At 49.2% G+C, this 26974-nt stretch overlaps 1 protein-coding gene across 8 annotated transcripts in view; it reads right to left on the bottom strand.

Moving 5' to 3' along the window:
- RPS6KA5 (ribosomal protein S6 kinase A5) overlaps window positions 1-26974 on the bottom strand; it is a 184900-nt gene that overhangs the window by 12082 nt on the left and 145844 nt on the right. For 7 of the 8 annotated variants that reach the window (XM_018053831.1, XM_018053829.1, XM_018053830.1 and 4 more), the window contains 6 exons: window positions 15747-15897; window positions 11032-11193; window positions 7694-7819; window positions 7170-7303; window positions 6427-6520; window positions 2843-3013 (listed from right to left, as the gene is read on the bottom strand). In XM_018053831.1, the coding sequence (XP_017909320.1) occupies window positions 2843-3013; window positions 6427-6520; window positions 7170-7303; window positions 7694-7819; window positions 11032-11193; window positions 15747-15897 (838 nt within the window). Of the gene's footprint in view, window positions 1-2842; window positions 3014-6426; window positions 6521-7169; window positions 7304-7693; window positions 7820-11031; window positions 11194-15746; window positions 15898-21217; window positions 21466-26974 lie in introns of those variants that run through there. The other variant, XM_018053836.1, reaches the window with a different exon arrangement.

Here is a 26974-nt window from a genome sequence, read left to right as displayed (position 1 = left end):
TATTAAAGAATGCATGGTGGAGCCATGCATTTCAGAAATATTTTTTCCAAAACAGTTAATACTTGAACATTTTTTTGATGCATATGGAGATTATCCCTCTATTACCCAGAAAATATTATTTTGGATCATTTCCCAAGCCTTCTCAGTCGTAAGGTTTTACTGATTATTTGTTGTGTTTTTTCTCTGCACCATGCAGCCTGCAAGACCTTAGTTCCTCAACAGGGATCGAACCCGTGCGCCTGCACTGGGAGGCCCCCTCTTAGGCACTGGGCTGCCGGAGTAGTCCCTGATTACTCTCGTATTTATCACTTGTTTAAACAATCTAACTGTACTGGTGTGCAAATCATCATTTTCATTAATACATCAAACTAGTACCCATGGTAAATGAAGCTGATTATACTGTCTTTAGCCATCCTAACAAAATCTAGTATGCCTTTTTGATCATTAAATTATTCCCCCAGCTCTAGAACATCATTTGCTTTTTAATATTATTCAAAGTGAAAGAAAATATATCATAGAAGGCTTCACTGATATAAAGAAGAAAAATCTTCTAGGCCCCCTTTCAAAAGTTAAAAATGAATGAATTTTTTCAGCTAAAAAAAATTAGCTGAAAGGGTTTCTTAAATTTTCTATCATACTAAATGCTTAATTCTGAATTTCTGATGGAATTTAAATGTGAGTGTAATTCAATGGAAGGCCTCGCCACTGCTGTAGTTATGCTGGAGTTCAGGCAGGAGAACTTGGAGAGGGCCTGGGAGACGGCCCTGGGCTCCCCTGTGGCAGGAGGTGCTGGGCTGCGGCACAGCCGGCCTGTCCCCACTAAGCCTGCAAGTCTCTGGAAAGGACTTCAGTGTCTCCTATACCAGGACCCCTAAGGACTCCCTTGTTCCCAGATCTTGAAATGGAGGAGGTGTGGCATTCCCCTCTTCACTCCTCTCCCAATTCTCAAAGTGGAGCTGGGCGCACATGGTCAGGAGTGGCAGGAAGTCACCACTCAAACCACTTACATCCTTGTCTCAAGGTGTGCCAGGAACTAATTCGATAAAATTTCCCAATCTTTCAAGAACATGGGCATCAGCTTGAAAAATACAAAGCAGCCTACTAAAGAATGTCAGCCAGTTTCTAAATTTATTTGATTCTCACCACCTAGAAATTATCTTGCCTGTGTAGAATATGAATACCACATAAATATCTATCAAAAGAGACATAAACAGATCTTAAAATGCTGTCAGGGTGAAAGGGATTAAACTTTTAGCTCGAAAATAATATAATCAGCCACTTAAAAGTCAAAGCGAAAGCCACCCACAATGGCAGCGCCAGTGCCAGGGCGCATCCCCGTCTCCAGAACACGCGGGCTTAGGACTGTCACAGTAGCAGGATGTCCCACATAATGAGACAGTTCTTTTCAAATGCCTACTTGAATCAGAATCTTTTTAACAGATAAGAACAAAGCTATGTGAGTGTTTTTTTAACCAGTAAACTCGGAACCCAAATTTAAATTCTGTTGGAGAGGACAGTTGCATCGTTTGAGACCCATGAAGGGACAGATGGCCAGTTATCAAAGAATAAAACATGTGAAAATGAATTCTAGACAGTCATAGAACAGATCTTTTCAATTAAAAAAATTACATGCTTGTTCCTTGTCTATCAGAAAAAGCACTTAAGTGGTATGTGTTCACATTTAAAAATATACAGCTACTCTCCAACGTGCGGAGCGCCATACTTTCAGCGGGCGTTGCGTGGGAGAGTGAGAACTGTGATGCGGGAAGCAGAGGGGCAGCTAGCAGGGCTGCCAGCTCATGAAACACAACTCGCTTTTGATTAATCACGAGTAATGGGAATAACAATGACAGAAAGTACACAGAAGTTTAACTCCGTTAGGAATCAGTCAGTTATATCCAAAGACAGAGAATCCCATTTTCAAAACATCCTCTTCCTACCAGTAACCTAAGGTACTTAACCAAAAGGCATAAATGGTGCTTTTTGAGAGATTTTTTTTTGTAGTCTAACACAAAAATAAACACTAAATTTTATTTTAAATATACTTGAAAATGCATTACAATCACATAGCAATTAAAACTGAAATTCTATTTTAGAGAGTAAATATATGTAATTTTGCCTATGGTAAAGGATGATCCATTGTTATCCTTTTATAAAGTACTGGGTTTTTAAATTTGCATTATTATTTTGATGATTTTCTAAAAGGGAAGAATTTTCATATTTCTGATACAAAAAAGGGATTATTCTCGAGTCAGAACCTTCTTAACCTTTTGAAAGAAAAAAATTTATGAAAAGCTGCTACTTCTGCACTGCTACACAGTTCTATAAATACTGCAGTACATGAGCAGAGAAAAGCACATGTGAAGATCACATAACTAATTAAACCAAGACAATGCTTTAAATATTCCAAACAGGATTATATACGTTCCTGTTCATGAGCTAATCAATTTGATTATGAAAGTGAAAGATAAGCTTTCAAAATACACCATTAGAAAAAAATCCCTCTAAAATGGTATACATATAGGAGGGATATTATTTTCTGCTACAAAAATTTCCATTGCTATTTTTAGTCCACAACTGTTGCATAAAGTATTTCTTCCATAAAAGGCTCTCACACTTACAAATATAACCTCGAGATGATCAGCTGGCAAAAAAAGAAAAGACAGATTTATTTTAGACTTAAATAGACAAGGAAAAAAAATCCAAGAAACATGGTATTTGCAAGTATCTATTCAGAAAAAAAGCCCTGAAAATAAAAAACCACCCCCCCCTCAAAAAAAAGCCCACACGTGTCTAGAGGACATTTAATAATGATGCTAGACTGCGACGAATGATTTTATACCTCGGGTTTCAGATCTCTGTGGACCACTCCGACGTCATGCATGTGGCTTACAGCTGAAACCAGCTTCCGCATGATGCAGCTGGCTTCTGTCTCACTGAAATGTTTCTTTCTCTTAATGCGTTCAAACAGCTCTCCCCCGTTCAGAAGTTCCATCACGAGAAATGTGTGAAGCTGGAAAAGACAGAACAACAACGTGGAGGGCCTTACTGAAGGAGAGGAGAGGCTCACCAACGCATAAAACATTTACTGACTATGAACTGTAACCGACAAATGTAAATAGTCCCTTGATAGAATAATCAGCGGTGATCCTTGCATTTTAGAGGAAAGAGCTGAAGGATAATGTGTCTTTTTTAGAGTTCTATTTTGGTAATGGAAAGTTTCAAGCACTGCAGTTAAATCCTACGTCTCCTTTCCTTGATGAATTCTTTCAGCTGAATTGCATTCCAACCCTCTATCGAGTTTACATATGTTTCTTTTTAAAGTGTGACCTCGTACTGATAATAATGTGAAACTGGCTGCTTTAAATAATATAGACGATTACTGATGGAACATGCTGCCCACAGAGGCCTGACACACACATTTAACGGCAAATTTACCTTTTGAAAAAAGGCATTATTGGATGATGTCACTCTAAATCTTCTCTTAGGGCTCAACAGATTAGTTTCAGGTTCTTGTTAATTCCCACGGCAAACACCCATAACTCACTATGGGCTTTTTAAAGACAAAATTGCTTTTGATCCCAAAGGCATTATCTTAATTAAATAGTATCAAAAGTTACATACTTATTATATTTTGCATACATTTCCATCAAGAAAACAACATAGAAGCTATTGAAAAACAAAGGAATTATATCCGTTCTCCAATGAACACAAATGGTTTAAAAAAGTTATCAATAATCAGATTCAAATACTATGCCTTATCACACCCATGTCACTCAGCAAACAAAAAGTAAGCTTCCCTTTGAATTAGCAAAGTCTGGAAAAACTGCGTCATAGAACAGATGGTTATAAATACATTATCCTGCACACAACGGGCATATTCTAGAAGGTGAATAACCCTTTCTAAAAAAAAGAGAATTGCTCCCAGGCTACTAGAGACATGCTAACTTGAATTTCTACATCAGCCAAATTAGGTCAAAGCTAAACGCTGCAAGTGTGTGCCAACAAGCTTCCAACAGACGAGAGGCAGTAGCTAGAGTGATTCAAGAGACAGGCTTCATCGAGCCTGCATCCGAACGCCATTTCTGCGACTTACTTACGACCCAGTGGATGTTACTTTACCCCCATGAACTTTAGCACCCTTACGAATAAGAATGTAGATAACGGTGAAAAACGTGTCTATGGCAGCCTGAATGACGGCCCTTCGAAGGTGTCTACATCCTAACCCCCAGAACCTAAAGACGCTATCTTGCATGATGAAGGGATTTCTCAGATGTGATTAAGGATCTTGAGATGGAAAGCAGACTGCTGGACGTGGCCTGAGGTGGGCAACCGCGTCGCCACTACGGGGAAGCAGCGGCCCAAGAACAGCGGCCGCGCCGAGAGCAACGCGCACCTATGCTGGCGCGCAGAGCCTGCCGGCCGAGCCGGGCCTCCGCCTGGGTGCGGAGGCCTCTCTCGCGGCAGCACGCGGGCCCAGCTGCTCTGAGCAGCGGGATCTTAGTGCCCCAACCAGAGACCGAACCACTGGAAGGGGGGGTCCCAACCACTGCACGCCAGGAGAGTTCCCCATGAGATGGTGTCTATTCTAGTCACTCTTGAATATAACAGCAGCAGACGATCAAGTTAATTTGTCACATAAATACAATGCTAGGGGTGTAATTCCCGGGATGTGATGGTGGCCTGAAGGTCAGGGATCCAGTCTTGTGGGGGGTTGGGGGGAGTAGCAGCCCAGAGCACAGCTGCAACCACGGAGGGGCGTGTCAAGGTCATCCACCACCCCTCTCCGGACGTGCGAATCGTCTCCAACAGGAAGCCATCCAGTCTCCTCCTCAGCACTCCTAGGGCACAGGGACTCACCTCCTGCATTACGGCTGAGTACCCCAACGAGGGGAGGCTGCGAAGGAGCAGGGGAGACCAGTTCCCCAACTCCTTGATTCAGAGGTCTTCCTTTTCTGATTAGAAGCACCAGGCAGCAAGCAGACTGTCATTTTTTGGGTGCTCACTCACGCGACAGGAAAACCAGTCAGTGCATCCGCCTCCCCTGAGGCAGGGGACACAGCAATCAAACGCTTGCTTTGAAGCTGGACTGTGTCAGTTCAGATCCCAGAAACACCACTCAGAGATGGGGAAACCCGATTACCTACCTTCTGTGAGCTTTGCTTTTCCCACTTCAGAGTCACAGTAAGGACTGAGTAAGATGATGCGTGCAGAATGAGAGCTACGATGCCTGGGCCAGGCACGGCACACGGTTAACAGGCAGCAGCTACCGTGGTGACGCTGCTCCTCCGCCACCGGGCTCTCTGCCGTGGGTCCTGCGGGCCCTCGGCGCTCCGGGGAGTTCAGTGTGGCAGAGGGCTGGGCCACGGCTTCCCGCCGGCGTGCGTGTCCGAGCAGCTCACTGGAGGGAGCCCGGAACCAGAGACCGGCTCTCCAGCGGGGTTTTCACTGACTTGCTATGTGACTTTGGCTGGATAAGTCTCATGATTCTTTTTTTCCCCCACTGTGGGAAAACCCTCCTGACCCTTCTGAACCTCAATTTCTTCACTGGCAAAGTCGGGGCCAACCACACCCAGGGCTGGTTTTGGCTCTGCTGCCTGGCATGCCCGTCCTGGGTGCAACTGGGCCACCCTGCCCAGTCCCGGAGGAGAGACGACTGTATTGGAGCGATGTTTGCAGAGGAGGAGGGGGCATGGACCTGACACAGCAGCGTCCCTCCCGTGTCCGAAGTGACAGCCCTGAGTGAGGGTCCTGACGGAAAGCGGCACTGGCGAGGGGAGAGTGGCGGGGAGTGTGAGCCCCTCGAATGAGAAGAGGGAGGGGGGCATCCTTGCTCTTCTGTTCCTGTCTGCTCTTTACCTTGCACTAACGAGGCTTCCCCGCGGGCTCAGTGTCAAGAACCGCCTGCCAATGCAGAAGACCCGGGTTTGATCCCGGTGTCAGGAAGATCCCCTGAGAAGAGCATGGCTACCCACTCCAGTGTTCGTGCCTGGGAAATTCCATGGACAGAGAGGCTACAGTCCACGGGGTCACGAGAGAGTCAGACACAACTTGGCAACTAAACAAAAACAACAACAACAACGAGGCTTCAGGCTAAGCTCCACTCTCAGACTCACAGCATCAGGCTGAAGGCGAGTATAACTGAGCTGAGAGGCCGCAGGGACGAGCTGGGGGGCGGCAGCCGGACCACAGGGAGCGCAGGGGGCGGGGCTTGCCCTTGTCCACGCCCTGCATGGCCACGACCGAGAGAAGCGGAGGCGGCGCTGACTGCGGGGTGGTGAGAGAGTGCAGAGGGGTCTTCACCTCTCGAGCGGCCGCGCCGCGCCCCACATCCCTGGCTCTGCGCCAGAAACACTGAGAAAGCGGCGAAAAGGCGGCGCCGCCTGCGAATTCGGGCGCAGAGCACACACAGAAAAAGCAGGCTACCTGGTCATGGAAAACCTCGTGCAATCTCACGATATTGGGGTGTCCTTCGCAGAGTCGCAGCGCTGTCACCTCTTTCTGAGTGCTGGCTTCCATCCTGAAAGATGAAGCGGTCAGTGTCCACACTCCTCTTCACCAAGCTGTTGGGAGTACAGCCCCAGCCCTAATTTTGTTTTTACTTACAGCATATTCAGAATGTGAGTGTCAAAGTATCAGGAGGAGGCTTTCATGGAAGCAGTGACTCATACACCCACCAGAACAAGCAAAGCATTATTCTTGAGAAAAACGATTATTTCCGAGTCAGGAAAGTGCTTAATCATATGAAGAAATGGATGCCCTATGTGCCTGACAATTTGGTCATAAGAATAAACCATCATGGAGGTAACAGTTAACAAAACAACTAGTTCTCAAAGCTACTTGTGGATTGGTAAATAGTAATAATTTCAGAAAAAATATTTCAAATATAACACCTAATAGGAATGGCAACAGCTGCTGAACTCGCTAAGCAGGTCTGTTTAAATAACACCGCCACAAGAAAGTCTTCTCGTAATAACCTCAAAAGCATATCACACTATGATTTATGTCTAAAGTGGATTACTGTCTCAGAGCTAGAAGTATAATGGATCAACTGATGAGCTGAACGGCTAAAACCTTGGTTAAAAACCTTACAACATACTGTTACTTTCTTTTTCAATAAGGATCTTAGGGATCCACCGACTGGACCAGCGTATGAGAAAAGGACGCACCTTCTGCTGATTATTTTGACTGCGAATGCCTGGTTGCTTTTCCTGTGTACGCACTTCCGACAGATTGAGAAACTCCCTTCTCCCAGTGGTGTGTCCTTCAGATCTAGGTCGTAGTGTTGGTAGAATGGAGAGTCCTGAGGAGAAACCAGCACCATTTAACTTAAGAAAATGTCAGGCATACACGGGGACAGACAGAATTGCTGAGTAACAGGACATTATGAATGTAATAAGCAGGGCTGGACGACATTCATAATCTTTAAAGAATCCACCATTAGCTCGTGTCTAGCATCCCCATCACTTATTCAAATGCACCGTTTTCTACAGCTGTAAAACAGGAGCTCCCTGCTCCTTCAAATGGACGCTGGTAATTTTCTGGGGCAAACATCGCTATTTCCGTTTATTCACTTTTTAAAATTAGGTTTGAGTCAAATGGAAAGTCTATTCCAGAGTCACGGGACTTGAGAACGGCGCCGAGCGCTGGCATTTAAACCGCGAGCGCTCAGGCAACCACCGCGCGGCTGTACCTTCAGCATCGCGCTCCTCGCGACGTGCGTGGCCCCCGGGCGGTCCACCCCCACGTGGAACTGGAGCGGGTCCACGACGGCCGCGTTACGCTTGAAGAGGATGGAAGGGGCGACGAAGGAATAGCCCTTAAAAAGGAAAGGAAGCAGAGGAAGCAGTCATTTCTCTCCTTTGACTCGTCGCTTTCAGGGCCAAGGCCGTGGGATCCACCACTGGCTGAGGAGCCAAGGCCCCACACGCCATGGGGCAGGGCCAGTGGAAAAGGTTCAGATTTTTGTTAAGACAAACCTAGTCTTACTTTCTTTGCAATCCAAAACACAAGGTCATTTGAAATCAAGAGAATAATGCTTTTCAGAAGGCGATAATGCCATCTTCTGGCAGAACTCAACCGATTCAGAATGAAAGGCAGAAAAATACTTCCCTCTAGCTGTAATTCTTTTGCACTGCTGATAAAAATTCGCTTCTAAACAACCAACTTCTCAAAAAAGGTATAGTTAAGGAACTGAATGTGACTGAAATGCTACTGGCTTTCAAACCAGCAACACGGCAAGTTTCACCCCAGCCAGCTTCTCAGTCAGCAGCTGGCGCCCCTGCCCGTGGGGTTCTCCAGGCAGGGATACTGGGGTGGGCTGCCATTCCTTCCCGAGGGGACCCTCCTGACCCAGGGATCGAACCCTCCCCTTGTGTCATCTCCTGTATCTCCTGGACTGCAGGCGGGTTCTTTACCTGCTGAGCCACCGGTGAAATCGAAAAGCAATAAAATCAAACGGCAGAATGATGTGCCGAACCAAAAGTGGCTCAGATCCTCCATGCCTCACATTGGGATTCTGTCCTGATAAACTTGCCACACACTGGAATCAGTACGAGTTGAAAACGCACCTGACCCCCTAACCCCCCAAACGCCACAGCTTAGGCTGGCCTACTTTAGCATGCTCAGAACACTCGTGGAGCCCAGCTGGGTAACATCATCGGACACAGAGTCTGCTTTGCAGTAAGTGCTGCCTGATCATGTCAGCTACTGACTGCTGCGCTGAGTGTGAAACACAAGGCTGTGTGTCCGGAGCAACTGCACTGGCCGCTGCTGCTCACAGGGCCACACTCGCTGCTCACAGGGCGCCGTGTCACTGGACACTCCCTGTTCACAGGGCGCCGTGTCACTGGCCACACTCGTGGCTCACAGGGCGCCGTGTCACTGGACACACTCGCTGCTCACAGGGCGCCGTGTCACTGGACACACTCGCTGCTCACAGGCGCCGTGTCACTGGCCTCACTCGCTGCTCACAGGGCCACACTCGCTGCTCACAGGGCGCCGTGTCACTGGACACTCCCTGTTCACAGAGCGCCGTGTCACTGGCCACACTCGCTGCTCAGCGGGCGCCGTGTCACTAGACGCTCGCTGCTCAGCGGGCGCCATGTCACTGGCCACACTCGCTGCTCAGCGGGCGCCGTGTCACTGGCCACACTCGCTGCTCAGCGGGCGCCGTGTCACTGGCCTCACTCGCTGCTCACAGGGCGCCGTGTCACTGGACACTCGTGGCTCACAGGGCGCCGTGTCACTGGCCTCACTCGCTGCTCACAGGGCACCATGTCACTGGCCTCACTCGCTGCTCACAGGGCGCCGTGTCACTGGACACACTCGCTGCTCAGCGGGCGCCGTGTCACTGGCCTCACTCGCTGCTCACAGGGCGCCGTGTCACTGGCCTCACTCGCTGCTCACAGGGCACCGTGTCACTGGCCTCACTCGCTGCTCACAGGGCGCCGTGTCACTGGACACACTCGCTGCTCAGCGGGCGCCGTGTCACTGGCCTCACTCGCTGCTCAGCGGGCGCCGTGTCACTGGACACACTCGCTGCTCACAGGGCGCCGTGTCACTGGCCTCACTCGCTGCTCAGCAGGCGCCGTGTCACTGGCCACACTCGTGGCTCACAGGGCACTGTGTCACTGGACACTTGCGGCTCACAGGGCGCCGTGTCACTAGCCTCACTCGCTGCTCACAGGGCGCCGTGTCACTGGCCTCACTCGCTGCTCACAGGGCGCCGTGTCACTAGACGCTCGCTGCTCAGCGGGCGCCGTGTCACTAGCCTCACTCGCTGCTCACAGGGCGCCGTGTCACTGGCCACACTCACTGCTCACAGGGCGCTGTGTCACTGGCCTCACTCGCTGCTCAGCGGGCGCCGTGTCACTGGCCTCACTCGCTGCTCACAGGGCGCCGTGTCACTGGACACTTGCGGCTCACAGGGCGCCGTGTCACTAGCCTCACTCGCTGCTCACAGGGAGCCGTGTCACTGGCCACACTCGCTGCTCACAGGGCGCCGTGTCACTGGACACTCGCGGCTCACAGGGCGCCGTGTCACTGGCCTCACTCGCTGCTCACAGGGCGCCGTGTCACTGGACGCTGGCTGCACTGGCTGGTCGCTGCAGGACCACGTGGCTGCCTGGGAACCAGGGCTCACCACAGCCCCCAGCACTGAGAACAGATCCCACTGCGCACCCACATTCCAGAAAAGAGCAAACTTCAAAGTGTGCTTTGTATCAAATGTGGGTCACTTTTGCACCACCATGAAGTCAAAAAATCCTCAGTTGAACCGCTGTAAACTGGGGACCATCTGTATAATGATGGATGATAATCTGTTCAAATGAGAACCCTCAAGAAACATTCCTTCCACCTGCTATGCACCCAGCCAAGGGCAAGCCTATGTCCAGAGACAGGTAAACCTTACTACTGGGGTGCTTCTGGGGGTCAGAGAAATGAAGCTACAGTGCATTTAATAGTAGGAATATTTTATCTTAAGTCTGAGTAAAGATGCTTTCCTGAGTATAAAATCCTTTCTAAATCTTTTTCAAGAGTTGGGAAACAGTTCAGATTATTCACTGAAGATAAAAAAATCAGACAACACTGTTCACACAATATTAAGAATACTTTGTTTGAACAGAAGTAAAGTACTGCATTCTCTACAAAAGAGCCTGAACAGAAATAAAACTTCAGGTGTTAAGTCTAACAGTTATTTACATAAAAAATAACCACACAGAAGATTTCCTCAGTGGTCCAGTTAAGACTCCAGTGCAGGGGGTGTGGGAACTAAGATCCCACGTGCTGTGCAGCGCAGCCAAAACTAATTAGACATATAAAGAGAACTCTTAAAAGACGACACACATAGATGACGCCTGCTATTTCACAAACCACAAGCTCCAGTTAACAATCTGCCATATCTCTGCATTTAATCGTTTTACAGAAATCAGAGTCCTGTTTTTCGAGGCCAAAAAGATTTCATATGAGAACATCAGTCTTTTCTTTGACAGCACCTGTGGCCAAGCAGCACGGTGCGCCCCTCGCGATTACCTGGAACAGCCTCTCGGAGCTCTGGGGCACAGCTGCAGGAGAGTAGGTGGGGTCCATTTCCGTGAATTCTTCTGCAAAGTTGCTCACATCTAATTCATCTCGGACGACTGGCTTAAAAGGTGCGGGCACTTTCTTGGCAGCTAAATCATCCCAGTTTATTTTCTAAAACAGAAAGAAAATTGGTACAAAGTAGAAATCAACAAAGTTGAAATACATTTTTGAAAAATAACAAAGGTAGGTAATTTTCATGGAGCAAGAGAGAGTAAAGCACATATTTCCAACCAACAATTAAAAACTATTTCCTCTTTACAAACGGGAGCATGTTTTTTTTGGGGGGGGGGTTTAATACATGTGGATCAGTTTGTGGAAATTTTTATATTATCGTTATAAAACATTTGGATGTCTCAAGGCTGACTGATTCAGTTACGGTGCTGACTGTAGCTGACTGTACTGACTGTTTTTTGACTGCAGTTTACAGCTCCAGCTGACGCCGGGACTGGAAGGTGAGATGGCTTTCCATCCCACTGCCATGGGGGGGGGGGGTCTCGTCCTGGCCACTAGGGGGCACCAGGACACCCCAGTTCACCCTAGGGACATCAAGAGTTATTGCCATGTGCCCGGAGAAAGGCGCTTAAGCCAAACCAAAACAAAACCAAACCTAGCCTGCAATAAAGGGCTTTAAAATGGATGTGACTATTAACTCTGAAGGAACAGCCCTATTTTCAAGAGGCAGTGTGAACTAGCTTTCCTCCTGGCCATCCAGACACATCAGAAAAGAAACCCTAATCCACGCACTGGTCCATGTCTGTGAGTCTGACTGATGGGACCCTTCTTTTCCCATCCAGCTGTATTCAGGGGTCTCAGCACGGCCTCTTCTCCCCCGCAGGGCGTAGTCCAGGCCTCCTTCCCACCATGTCAGTCACCAACTGTCTGATCAACTGCTCTCTTACATGATCCAAACCCCACCCTCTGCTCTTCTTTGTTGCTGTTCTCCTGTCTCCAGTCTCTGATAAACTTGCTGAACTGAATCCCACAGTGTATATATACAGTATATATATACAGTCTCAATGGATTTGTATTACAGATATATAATATATAAAACTCGCTGAGCTGAATCCTACAGTGTGTATATATACAGTCTCAATGGATTTGTATTACAGATATATAATATATAAAACTTACTGAACTGAATCCCACAGTGTATATATATAAATATATATAGTATATATATATATAGTCTCAATGGATTTGTATTACAGATATATAATATATAAAACTTGCTGAGCTGAATCCCACAGTGTGTATATATACAGTCTCAATGGATCTGTATTACAGACATATAATATATACTTACTGAACTGAATCCCACAGTGTGTATATATATATAATATATATAGTCTCAATGGATCTGTACTACAGATATATAATATATAATACTTATTGAGCTGAATCCCACAGTGTATATATATATAGTATCGATGGATTTGTACTACAGACATATAATATCAATGGATTTCTCCTAGAATCTAAGACGTCATCCTTGACAGTAAGATACGCCCTTACTTTATACACCATTAGACAGAAAAGGCATGACCAACTAGAATACCAAAATCCTGCCCACTGTAAGCTGCATGTTGATCTCGGGGACGGTAAAACGTGGAACTTGCTCTTCGTGATGACATTCAGGAAGTAAAGTCAACATAAAATGTTTTTATTGTGCCCTCTTGTGGAGGCGATGGAGGCACAACCACTAAATTACAGATCTTCAAACTTCCCAGCTGGAAGGGGTTTCAAAGGTCGTTCATCTCATCCTCTTCATTTGATCCAGATGGAAGCTGGAGCCTGGGAAGCAGAAGGACCCTCTCACCGAGACATCCACTGGCGGAAGGGCCGCCTCTTGGCTTGCAGCTCGAGCTCCCCCCTCTCTGCGGCTGCAGTGCTCTCCATTACGAGCACATGGTCTGCCCCTGGCTACTGCACGTGGATTAAGAGGAGCTTCTCGAGTAAAGGGGTAACTTAAAGACATCTGTTCTTAGCAGGACAACATTTATTATGTAGGAAGTTGAATGCCATTGCAGTCCTCTCCACCTCCACTCCATTTGGGCCTTTGCAAGCAGAATTTTGGTCTTTCCTGAAGTGTCCCTTGGAGAAGGCAATGGCATCCCACTCCAGTACTCTTGCCTGGAAACTCCCATGGACAGAGGAGCCTGGTAGGCTGCAGTCCATGGGGTTGCTAAGGATCAGACACGACTGAGCAACTTCACTTTCACTTTTCACTTTCATGCACTGGAGAAGGAAATGGCAACCCACTCCAGTGTTCTTGCCTGGAGAATCCCAGGGACGGGGGAGCCTGGTGGGCTGTCTATGGGGTCACAAAGAGTCGGACACGACTGAAGCGACTCAGCAGCAGCAGCAGAAGTGTCCCTGTCATTTACAAAGTCAAGGCAATTAAATAACCTAAAATTACTACTCTAAGCTATAGAAAATTGCTCGAATATGAAAGCTATATTGCAATAGTCATAAGTACAGGGAACTGTGGAGGAAAAGATTCCAGGAAAATATGACTTGGGCTATTTTGCTTGAGTTGTTCAGTGGCTCAGTTGTGTCTGACTCTTCATGACCCCAGGTACTGCAGCGCACAAGGCTTCCCTATCCTTCACTGTCTCCTGGAGTTTGCTCAAATTGAGGTCCATTGAGTCGGTGATGCCATCCAAATGGCAATCTTTCCCAGCATCAGGGTTTTTTCCAATGAGTCAGTTCTTCACATCAGGTGGCCAAAGTATAGGAGCTTCAATATCATTCCTTCCAATGAATATTCAGAGTTGACTTCCTTTAGGATGGACTGGTTGGATCTCCTTGCAGTCCAAGGGACTCCCAAAAGTCTTTTCCAACACCACAGTTCAAAAGCATCAATTCTTCGGCACTCAGCTTTCTTTATGGTCCAACTCTCACATCCATACATGCCCACTGGAAAAACCATAGCTTTGACTAGATAGACCTTTGCTGGCAAAGTGCTATCTCTGCTTTTTAATATGCTATCTAGGTTAGTCATCGCTTTTCTTCCAAGGAGCAAGCGTCTTTTTATTTTCTGGCTGCAGTCACCATCTGCAGTGATTTTGGAGCCCAAGAAAATACTGTTTCCATTGTTTCCCCATCTATCTGCCAGGCAGTGGTGGGACTGGATGCCATGATCTTATTTTTTTTAATGGTGAATTTTAAGCCAGTTTTTTAACTCTCCTCTTTCACCTTCATCTTTAGTTCCTCTTTGCTTTCTGTCATAAGGTGGTATCATCTGCATTTCTGAGGTTACTGATATCTCTCCTGGCAATCTTGATTCCAGCTTGAGCTTTACCCAGCCAAGCATTTCACCTGATGTACTCTGCATAGAAGTTAAACAAGCAGGGTGACAATATACAGTCTTGACGTACTCCTTTCCAAATTTTGAACAGGTCCATTGTTCTATGTCTGGTTCTATCTGTGCCTCTTGACCTGCATACAGGTTTCTCAGGAGGCAGGTCAGGTGGTCTGGTATTTCCATCTCTTTAAGAATTTTCCACAGTTTGTTGTTAACTTTTGAGCCAAATTTCTGAACAAGGTATCTGAAATAGTTTGTTCAAATGTTAACCTTTTAATCTAAGAAATGTACGTATTGAGAATTTTATTCTAAATGTATTTCTCACTATGCTACTGAACCTCTAAAAGTACAGTAATACTTTCTAAAATGGCTAAAACTGAAATAAATGTGTCCTTTTTTCCGCATATAAGATTCTTAGTTTCAATCACAATGTTTTTCCCTATTAAGCATGAAAGCTTACTCTACAGCAGTTTGTTAATATTTTCATTCATTTTCGTGATAACGTGAAAGCTCAGTTTGCAAAATAAAACTCTAATGGTCCCTCTAGATACAAATGTTTAGGTCATGTTTCTTGATAGTATTAAATTATTTAAAAGTCATACACTCAGAGTTTTAGAAATCAAGGTCATTATATTTCAGATTGACTATTTAGATTGAAATAACTAGCCAACTCAGTCTATTTTTTTCCCAGTTATCGAAAACTATGGTTTGTTTTTTTTTTGACTACACTGAGCAAACTAGGGTGGGCAGACATGTTGGGGCTCTGCAGAGTGGGCTCATCAGGCTTTTGCAGAATAAGAAGAGCACTGTCTCAAGTCCAATGAAAATCACTGAATAATTCTTCACGTATCATGGATAGTCAGCTGAGGAGGCCGATCTTGAATGGCCCCAGATCTCTCCTGGGAGAGGAGAGAGGAGACGACTGTCTAAGAAGCTGGCCCCAGATCTCTCCTGGGAGAGGAGAGAGGAAACGACTGTCTAAGAAGCGTAACACAGTGGCAGCGGCAGCTCATGAACTGAGGCCGAAAGTCGGCGCAAGTCTGCTCAGTCCAGATGCCTCCATTTCCAGATCACAGGTGGACACCAAGACTTAGAAACGCTAAGCAATTAACATGTAGGAAACCAACTGTTATTAGGATCCTCCCCATTCTCACTCCATTTAAAGAGAAAAAAAGACTGCAGAGGTCCTTACCAGTAGAACCCTAACCCTTCTTAAAGGGCTCTGTCATTTTAAACAGGGACGACACATGGAAGCAGAGAGAGAACGACCCTGAAACGCCCGCGGTCGCGCGTCTCACCAGGAACGCCCAGGGCCCTGGAAACAGCGGGGCATGGAAGTCACCTGCTCAGAGTGCTTCACCTGGAAGAAGGGGTGCTCTCTGATCTCATCTGCGTCGCGCGGGCCCCAGCCCAGTCTTTTCTTGGGATCTTTCATCAGGAGACGCTGGATCAGGTCTTTGGCCACAGCACTCATTTCCTGGGGATATGGAGGCTCGCTCTTTAATATTCTCCTGTAGGCAGATAAAACTTGCTGTTAAAACAAACAGAGGGTGAAGTTACAGTGACCATGTTCTTTGCAGAAAGAATTATGGTGAGACACACTATGAAATTTAACTTTATGTGAAAAATGGAGATGAGAATATTTAAATTGAGATCCTATGAAATCAAATTTCTGAAACTTAAAGAAGCAGAAACAAAAAGTACTGGATTATTTTCCAGTATGTCAGTCCTAATGGGAAGGGTTAGTTGCTCAGCTGTGTCCAACTCTTTGGGACGCCATGGACTGCAGCCCACCAGGCTCCTCTGTCCATGGAATCTCCAGGCAAGAATACGTGAGTGGGTAGCCAATCCGTTCTCCAGGGGATCTTCCTGATGCAGGGATTGAATCTGGGTCTCCTGCAATGTAGGCAGATTCTTTACCGTCTGAGCCACAAAGTAAGTCCATAATGGGAAACTACTATTCAAATATTTAATTAGGGGGAAAATAAAAAAGGCTTGGAATTGGGTTAGCTCTCCTATCTATGGACTAGACTCTATGATGAAAGCTTTCACAATGGAAACAACTTTAATAAATTTCAGAGCAGAGAAAATTGGCACTCAGGTTTGCAAGGACGAGTGAAACCCCAACCACCCTGTCTCGCTTCCCCTGCCCCGTGTGCCAGTGAACAGAAGGTGCCAGCGGGATGCGGAGGGCAGGGGCCCCAGACAGGGAGCAGAGCCACCTGGAGGAGGCTCGGCCTCAGTGTCTGAAAAGGGGCATCAGAGCTGGGGGCTCTTCACGGACGAGAGCATCCTCCTCATGATCGGCGACGGTGAAACAGACCAGGGAGCCCCGGAAGGCACGTGGTGCTGCAGGACAGAGTGGGCTCTGCTCGCCACCGGCAGTACGGCCAAGTGAATAAATTAACATGATCATATTTTAAATTCTTCTAAGGTCACAGAAGAAACCAATCCAATCCTAAAGTACCTCTGTCCCTCTTAAGAGCCGGAGCAACAGTTAAATGAGAAAAATATAATGCGAGGGGTTGATGGAAATTAGGAAGCTTAACACAGTACATGTGGAGATAAACAGTTCCTCAATTATTTGGGCTGGAAAAAGATCCCCTGTTGTGCATCGGAATAGTAACACTGTTTTGGAACAAAAAGATAATTAAGAGACAGCTACAGTGCAATACAAGCAAGAATTCTGGAGCCCGTCTGGGTCAGGTTCAAGCACTGGCTGTGTGACCTTGGAACAGTTCATCAGTGTCCTCATACCAGAGCTTCCACAACTGTTTTCTCAACAGCAGGACCTGCCTAAAACGGGCATCACTGCCGACACGAGTGCGCACCTAGCGCGTGGTGTTTGGCGCAGCCCGCCAGACGCCAGACAGACGCGAGCTCCTCCCTGCCCCCTCCCTCACCTAAGGAACCCCGAGAAACAGGCGGCCTGCAGCTCGGGGAGTGACGGTGAGACGGTCACTTCCACCTAAGCATTCCAACAGCGCTGTTCATTGCAAAGCTCACTCTACATCTAACACTCCATCCTGGGAACCTAAAATATTGCTGAAAGAACAAGCGAAAAACGAACAAGCAGAGCGCAGCAGAGGGATTCCCTGGGGGCCCAGTGGTTAAGGGTGCTCTTAACGCAGGGGTGCAGGTTTGATCTCTGGTCAGGGAAGTAAGATCCCACACAGTGCGGAGCAATGACTCGGCCTGCTGGCTGCAACAAAGAGGGCCTGCAAGCTGCAACCGAGACCTGACACGGCCACACAAATAAAAATTTAAGAAGCATAGCAGCACCCCCTCTTCTCATGGCCCCCTGCCCGTCAGGGCTGCAGCATGAGAGAGGGTCCCCTCGAAGGACATACGGCGTGGGCACCCTGTCCCTCAGGGAAGGCAAGCCTAGCCTGCCCGCGTCTCCACCCTCCTTCTGCAGCCACAAGCTTCTCGTGTGGAAGGACGAGGCTCCGGATTCCCTGCTGAAGAGTGAACCAGGTGCAGCACAAAGCGCCTCGTGGACTCCTCCTGAGAGTCCTGACTCCTGAGTCACCCACGTTTACTGGAAGTCTGCTCCATGCCAGGTGCTGGGGGAAGGAATGGTCGGTCTCGCTGACCGTGCTGGGTTCACAGGGAAAGAGGGCTGGCGAGAGGGGAGTGAGCCCTGACAACAGGCACGGCCCCGCCGAGATGCCCAGCCTGTGACGAGCAGCAGGAGGCGTGTGCACACTTCAGGGCAGCGGTCTGGACACACAAACAGCGCGGTGTGCAACCAAGACGGGTGGGCCAGGGGCCACATGCAGGGAAGGGGCAGGCTAGATGGGGTGAGAAGGGCATCCGATAGGGAGGAAACGAGTAGAGATCTGCAGGAATTCCTGCCGAAGGCAGAGCTGATGGGCAACAGGCAGAACTCACAGCCATCCTTCCCCAGTGAGGGCAGCAGGTCGGCAACCTGCCGGGTGAAGAGCGGGGCCAGTGGGGGCCTCCCTGGAGGCGGCAGAGGACCACTCCTGCGGGAAGTGCAGTGGGACGGGCTCCTCAGCGAGGCGGGGACGCGGTGAGGGCCTGGAGACGGCCAGAAATGGGGGCGGGCAGGGAAGGAGACGGCAGGCTCAACCCTCCACCTGTGGCAGGGTGACCTCGGACTTGCCTTCCTCTAACAGAGCTTCCCTGGAGTGCTCAGGTCAAGACGGACGTGAAGCATCAGGTGTGTGGTTGCTGTGAAGTTACCCCCGAGACCCGATCTGCACCCACCTCACTGGTGAAGGCACACCGGTCCTGGGGCGTCTCAACTAGTTGACAACCCAGGACTGTTTTCTCTTGCTCCTAAATGAACCTTAGAGCCCTCTGCAAAACCAGAACCGGCTCTGAACCAACAAAGCACGTCAGACACTCCAGGTGTAGTGTACTATCATTTCATCCAGGCAACAATCCCATCAAAAGGTTCTTAATATCCTTGTTTCTCAAATGAGGAAAAAAAAGATATACCTATGAATTAAAATTTCAACCAGATATTTTAGAGTCTGGATAATACTAATATTCATTTGCAACAATAAGTGATAACACAGCTAAGAAAAATTTGAAAACTAGTGCGAGAATTTGCCTAACTACATGTGAAAATGTATTACGGGACTGTGAAAATGAAACGGTGGTTGACTAAATTAACAGCCGTATCGAGTGAACAGAAGATGCCACTGGAAAAACAGGCATAAACAAAGAGGCACATCGTTTTTCTTTCTTGTTTTTAAAAAACGACCAGCCAACACAGGAAAGGCGGGCATGGCGTGGCACGCGCCCCAGGGAGCCAGCTTTCTGGGAGGGAGATGAACAAGGCCAGGGCCTTGCCTTGTAAACTCCAGTGGATCAAGAAATGACATGTAAACACCAAATGAAGTCACATAAAAATCTATTATATAGAAATGAATATAAAATTTGTTCCAATTATGGATGTTTAAGTTTCTAAAAACCCCTATGGTAAAAAAGATCCATAACCAATCAGCCAAAGAATTAACGGAGTAAAGGGTGAGGACATCAAGATTAAAATTAAACCTGTGATGGAGGAAGAAGCGGGCAGATATGTAGCAAGCAAGGACGTAAAACATTCATGGTAGAATCAGGGCAGTAGGCGGGTGTCCACCGTAGCAAATATCTGAAACTTCCCGTAATGAAGCGTGACGGAAGCAGTAAAACCAGGGAGCTTGCGTATGTTCTGTCTACTAAACTGTGACAGCAAAGAGCTATCCCAATTACAAGTTTTCAGTGGCCTGCAGGACAGTGGTTTGTGCTCACCCCCATCGCCCCCATCGCCTCAACCCCCCATCCCCCATCTCCCCATCGCCCCCATTGCATCACCCCAATTCCCCCATCTCCCCTATCGCATCGCCCCCATCAGCCCCAAAGCCCCAATCCCCCCATCGGCCCCATCGCATCGCCCCCATCTCCCCAATGGCCCCATCGCATTGCCCTCATCGCCCCCATCGGCCCCAATCCCCCCATCTCCCCTATCGCATCGCCCCCAAAGCCCCAATCCCCCCATCTCCCCCATCGGCCCCATCGCATCACCCCCATCGCCCCCATCCCCTCATCTCCTCACCGCCCCAATCCCCCCATCTCCATCGGCCCCATCGCCCCCATTGCCCCAATCCCCCCATCGGCCCAATCCCCCCATCGGCCCATTTCCCTCATCTCCCCATTGCCCCAATCCCCCCTTCTCCATCGGCCCCATCGCCCCAATCCCATCTCCCCATTGCCCCCACTGGCCCCATCGCACTGCCCCCATCAGCCCCATGGCCCCCATCCCCTCATTGGCCCCATTGCATCGCCCCCATCGCCCCAATCCCCCCATCTCCCCATTGGCCCCATCACCCCAATCCCCCCATCGCCCCCATCGCCCCAATCCCCCCATCTCCATCGGCCCCATCGCCCCAATCCCATCTCCCCATTGGCCCCATCACCCCAACCCCCCCATCGCCCCCATCACCCCCATCCCATCTGCCCATCGCCCCAATCCCATCCCCCATCGCCCTGCCCCCATCAGCCCCACGGCCCCATCCCCCCATCGCCCACGTCCGTGAGACTCTGCTGCTTTTCCCACACTCTAACTTTCCCTTTATCTTCCTTCATGGAATTTGCAGACTATCACATGTTTGTCTATCAGTTATCTCTCCCAAATAACATGTAAGTTCAGCGGGAGTAGCAGTGTCTCTCTCTCTCTACAAAAAGCAGTCTTCCTCACTCCTTTATTCTGTGGAGCCAAGAGTGCTGCTCTGGCCCAAAGCAAGTCCTGCACAAACGTTCACTGCAGCAACAGACATCTAACTGTTCTCCACTTACTAAACCAGGAGCTTTCTTCCTCAGTCTCAATCAGTGCGCATGTGCACAGCAAGTCCAACTCTCTGCGACCCCATGGGCTGTAGCCCGCCAGCCTCCTCTGTCCATGGGATTTCCCAGGCAAGAATACTGGAGTGGGCTGCCATCTCCTCCTCAAGGGGAATCTTCCCAAACCAGGATCAAGCCTGGTTCTTTACCACTTAGGCCAGGCTTGCAGATAACCTTCTAACTGTTTTTGCAGAAGGCAGGAGACAGCTTGATTATTTCTGTTTGCTGTCTGTAAGTTCACAGTCTTCCCCATGTCATTGCTGACTTTCACTTTCTGGTTCCCCAGTGGTCCCAAAATGACAGAATCACTTACGTGCCTACCTGAGTTAGAAAGACTTCGCTACACTCCACTCACTCTAAATTGCTGTTCAACGTGAGCGGAACAGTAAAGCGTCTACTCAATGGAATGACACATAGCCAGTACAAGATCATGCTCACAAAGAGTCTGTCATTAGAGAATGCTCAGAAACGTACACAAAAACTGCGAAACGGGAAGTCGTATTTCCGGCGCGAGCACAGCATCGCTCAGGTGAAGGAGGTGGACAGGAAGCGCTTCAGCCGTGCTCGTCTCTGGGCGCTCTCGTCACTGTTTCTCCTCAGGCACGCTGTGCAGTGCAGTGAACACTCCTTTTAGGTTAGGAAGAACAAAACGACCTTCACTTACAAGGTCACGGGCTCGCAGACAGCCGTCCGCAGGCTGGCGAGGACTCCACGGGGCCTCCAGGCTCTGGCTTGCCCCCTCACCCACGCTCCAGGCCGCCCTGCAGCTCGATCAGGGCATCCCTGATGCTCCCAAACCCCCAGGCCCTGTGCCCCCTGGATTCTCACAGCACTCCTCTTCCACTCGGCCCCCAGTCAGCACCGTCTCCCATCATCAACTGCCCTCTAATTATTCCACATCTTCCCAAATAACACGTACGTTTTCTCGGGGCAAGAACTGTGTCCTTCTATTTCTTTTCCTCTCAGGAGTGAAAACTCACTCACTGAACACTCCAGAGATGAATGAAATCAATCCTACTGCTGTCTACAGGCCAGCCCTTCCCAGTCCTTCACCAGAAATAAGCATCTGCCTCACCAGGAAAGAACACAGCCTCAGGGAACCACGCGCCACCCTGGAGAGAGCATAACGCCACTTCCGGTCTCTCACCTGCCTGTAGACAGCACGCGCTGCGACCTACCTTTCAGGGCTGTAAGGACCCAAGGACATGGCGCAGGTGACTGGGCACGGGGCTGGCCTCGGGGGCCCTCAGCCCACGACTCCACAGGAGCACGCCTTCTCGGGGCCGCGGAGCTGGCCGCCCTGGGGGGACCGTCCCACACCACCACTTGCTTCTGCCTGTTACGGAGTTCTTTCTTGACCCTCCTACCCTGTATCTCCAGAGGCCACGTCTGCTGGATAATTAAGAATAACGCATGCAGGACTTCCCTGGGGCTCTCAATGCAGGGGCCCGGGTTCCGTCCCTGGTCAGGGAACTAGACTGCACATGCCGCATCTAAGGGTTCACATGTCACAACTGAAAAGAAAAAAAAGACCCCACCCACTGCAACCACAGGCCCCGTATTCCACGATAAAGACTGAAGGCCCTGTGGGCAGCAGCCAAGACTCGGTGCAGCCAAATAAACAAATGAACAAATGCTAAAAAAAAGAAAAAAAGAAAAAGAAAAACAAGATGAGATTCTTTGGCTGGTGCCCTTGCCCAGGCTCCAACACTCATTGGAAGGACAAATTTTTACCTAAACCAGGGATCTTCAAACTTTTTTGTGAAAGGCACATGGCGGAGAGACGCCCAAGATCCCGACAATCGCTCTTCTTCATGTATCCACAGCCTCGTGAGGGCTGGACCTGGCGGCTTTGTTATAACCACAAACGTATAGCAAAGATGGGAGATGGTGCACTCAGCATCAGGCAGCAGAACACCCCGCCTTCCCAGCAGACTCTCCGCTGCTTTGATGAAGAAGCTGCTGGGCTGCAGGGGCCCTCACCACAAGGAACTGAGGCTCACAGCCCTACCACCCAGAGGAGCCGAATCCGGGAACCACCACCTGTGCCTGGAAGCAGACCCTTCCCCGGGTGAGCCCTGAGACACTGAGAGCCCAGCCAACACTCTGACTGCAGCCTGCGAGCGACCCTGACGTGCAGGACTCAGCTAAGCTGTGCCCAGATTCCTGATCCACAGAAACCCTGAGGTTATAAACGTTTGCTGTCTTAAGCCACTGGTTTTGAGGTCATTTGTTACTGAGCAATGGGTTGCTGTTGCTGCTAAGTTGCTTCAGTCGTGTCCGACTCTGTGCAACCCCACAGACGGCAGCCCACCAGGCTCCCCCATCCCTGGGATTCTCCAGGCAAGAACACTGGAGTGGGTTGCCATTTCCTTCTCCAATGCATGAAAGTGAAAAGTGAAAGTGAGGTCACTCAGTCGTGTCTGACCCTCAGCAACCCCATGGACTGCAGCCTGCAGGCTCCTCTGTCCACGGGATTTTCCAGGCAAGCGTACTGGAGTGGGGTGCCGAGTAATAACAAGGCCAGACAGCGCGTCCTTCCAGCTCTGGAAGCTGCAGGGCTTCCGGGGCAGCTCCTCAGTGCTGCTCCAGCATAGAGGCAGCCAGACAGGACACGCAGTGGACGCCCGAGCCGTGCTCCAATAAAGCTCTCCTGATGGACACCAAACTCAGACGTCACACCATCCTCACATGGGTGCTGTTCACCTTTTCATTTTTCCTTAGCTCACAGGCCACACGGAAGCAGGGAGCTGAATGGATTTGACCTGCAGGCTATAGTTTGCCAACCCCTGACTTAAACAACACAACTAGAGCCTGTTTAAACCATGATTTTGACAACCCTTAGACCTGAATTCATATAAAAATATGCTTGTAACAGCACAATGAAACATGAATAGAATACACTTTACTGGCGGATAATAAAAAGCCACATGAACATCTCCCGGCGTATAGCTTGTAAATGTCCAGGTCAGAGAGAGTGAGACAGAAACAGCACTGCCGGGGACGACAGAAGAGCCGCCGAGAGGACGCCCCGGCCTGGTGCCCCGGTGGGAGGGGGCCTGACTGTCCTGACCTACGCAGCTCCAGGCAAGGGAGTTTGCAGGGGAGGCAGAAAACTGCCAGGAGACGGTGGCTGAGGGCATCCGTGGGGCAGCAACGCACGCCGGAACGAGGCGGCGCCACACAGAGGCAGTGAAAGCGGCGGGAAACACACGTGTCAGAGAAGCGCGTGCTACTTGCGTGAAGCAGAAAGAAGGGCAGACGCACAGGAAGGCCCGAGCAGGCACCCAGATCCGGGCGCTGGGAGCTTAGCTTTTACTCAAACGGTACCGAGGGGTGAAGCAGCTAGAAATGATTCACACGGACAGTTAAGAGAACAAGACCCACCCTACATAAAACTAGCGTCCGAGGCCTAACGCAAGGTCTGGAAGAAACTATAGAAGTGCTCTGCTCTTTAGTGCACGGGGCCCAGGACTAGGATTTACGTGCAGAGGTTGCTGCTGCTGCTGCTGAGTCGCTTCAGTCGTGTCCGACTCTGTGCAACCCCACAGACGGCAGCCCACCAGGCTCCCCTGTCCCTGGGATTCTCCAGGCAAGAACACTGGAGTGGGGTGCCATTTCCTTCTCCGATGCATGCAAGTGAAAAGGGAAAGTGAAATCGCTCAGTCATGTCCGACTCTTAGCAACCCCATGGACTGCAGCCCACCAGGCTCCTCCATCCACGGGATTTTCCAGGTAAGAGTACTGGAGTGGGGTGCCACTGCCTTCTCCAACGTGCAGAGGTTAGAGGAAGCTAATTTCAACTTCTCTTTAATAAGGAGGGAAAAATTCTACCTGCTAAAGTTGAAAAATGGAAGGGGATTCCTTGAAAATATCTTATACAACAGTGTTACCTGTTCACGATGGCTCCGACAGAAAAGAGATGACCATCTGGGTAACTGGTGAAGGGATTCCTATAACAGGGAGAAAGCGCTCACCTCATTCTAAATCCTTATCATAGTTTGCAATCTGATAACGAGAAAAACACATCTGTCTTGACTTTAGGCTACCTGTAGATAACAACAGGCAAACAGATAATTTGGATAATACATTATTTTGAAGCATCTCAAATAAAAACTGAAGGAAGCATGCAGAGATGGGGGAAGAGTGCAGCAAGTAAGGGATGGAGGAGCTCAACGACCAGAAAAAGCACTGGCCAACCGAGACATCTGGGGACGAGGCAAGGACACGTTTATCCGAATGGTGCATATTTTGTAAAGAATGGACTATTCATGAAAGATTTTACACCAGGAAAGACAGTCAGAATGGTTATCTTGGGAGGAAAAAGTAATGTACGTTAATTCAGCTATTGCACTCTTTGTAAAGGTATAGTAATGAAACAAAACCAAAACCCCATGGATCACAGGTTAGCACCAAGCTTTAAACAAAATTATTAATAACAAGACAAAGTGAATAATTAATGGATTAAAGGGAAGGAATCCTATTTAAATTCTTGAGAAATCTACTCTAGTTTTAAGATTTTAGATAATCTGATTCAGACTCTTTCTCTTGCTACAATCAGAATGCCAACTAACTGATCTAACGGCAATAAAAACAATTTAAATTTGAACATCATCTGGCTCGGAACACTCCTGCCATAGAGACCAGCAACACACTGTCTCTCTAGAGGCAGAGCTGTGGTGGGAACGAAACCTGTGAGGGAAGACTGACTGTGCGCGCGGAAGCAAAGAGGGAAGACTGACTGTGCGCGCGGAAGCAAAGTGGGCGCCAGTCAGAGGGGCCACTAGTAGACGCTGTCAGGTTAGCTGCACCCTTTTGTGCACCACCACGACGGGTATGGCCTTGCACAGGACCTAAATTATCAAGACTGTGGTCAAGGTTTCCTATACTTCGGAGGCATTCTCAAACTGTCCAAAAACACATTTAAAATAAGCAAAGTCATGTTGAGAATTTTAATAATAGGCACGATTTAAATTTGATTTTAACAAGAAATATTTCTCATCACTTAGTTCTGATATTAAATAAGCCAGAATAGTGAAAAATTATTTAATTCTTAATCTATCCTGTAAAAGGCACATTCTAAAAAATTTAGCAGTTTTGCTGAAGTAAAATTGAGGTACAATAAACTCAGCATGTAAAGTGCACAATCTGATTACTGCAGTCTCTCTCACACACACACACACACAGGGCTGTGAGCCCACCCGCACCGCCCAGGGCACGGCCGCCCCCATCACCTCCGAGGCTCCTGTGTCCCTGATGCCGCTCCCGCCCTCCCCCGTCCAGCCCCTCCGTCAATTCCCGCACTGGAGCGAGTTTACACGCCCACAGCCTCTTGAGTAGAGGGGAGCGTGGGTCCCCCGGAAGGACCCTGAGAGCTGACTGTGCGTCTTCCTCCCAGCCCTCCCCAGAGGGATCTCCAGCCTTTCAGCAGAGTAACCGCTCCCAGGGAAAGGGGAACATCGGACCTTCCCGGGCCTCTGACCTCTGGCCCTGAACTGACATGAATTCCCGGAGACCCATCGGCCAGAGAGGGGCTTTCAGTTCAGTTCAGTCGCTCAGTCGTGTCTGACTCTTTGCGACCCCGTGAATCACAGCACGCCAGGCCTCCCTGTCCATCACCATCTCCCGGAGTTCACTCAGACTCACATCCATTGAGTCCGTGATGCCATCTAGCCATCTCATCCTCTGTCGTCCCCTTCTCCTCCTGCCCCCAATCCCTCCCAGCATCAGAGTCTTTGCCAATGAGTCAACTCTTCGCATGAGGTGGCCAAAGGACTGGAGCTTCAGCTTTAGCATCATTCCTTCCAAAGAAATCCCAGGGCTGATTTCCTTCAGAATGGACCAGTTCTAGCGCAGGTCCATCTCCACAGTGGATGCAGCCGTCCCTGACCTCGTCCTGGGATTCCCACCCCAGGATCGGATGCATAGCTGGGACAGACACTCGGCAGCTGGCGGGAGCCCGCACCGGCGCCCCGATCCGGCGGCTCCTGCGGGAAGGGCCAAGAGGAGGCCGTCAGAACCGCCTCCGCCTGGGGAAACGGCGAGTCAGAAAGCGGTGAGTCAGAAAGCGGCGCGGGACCTCTGGGGCTGCTGAGGCTAGCGCCACCAGCGAGGACGAGAAAGCGGTGGAAAGCTGCACGCAGCGCCCGTGAGCTCGCCCGCCTGGCCCGAGCAGAAGACAGCGGATCTTTATAGATTTAGCCAGGCGGGAGCTCTGGGTGCAGCTGCTGG

Source organism: Capra hircus, chromosome 10, assembly GCF_001704415.2.
Source record: "Capra hircus breed San Clemente chromosome 10, ASM170441v1, whole genome shotgun sequence".
In the NCBI taxonomy this organism is placed as follows: Eukaryota; Metazoa; Chordata; class Mammalia; order Artiodactyla; family Bovidae; genus Capra; species Capra hircus.
The sequence above is the reverse complement of the archived record's forward strand: the minus strand, read 5'-3'. Positions and strand labels throughout refer to the sequence as shown.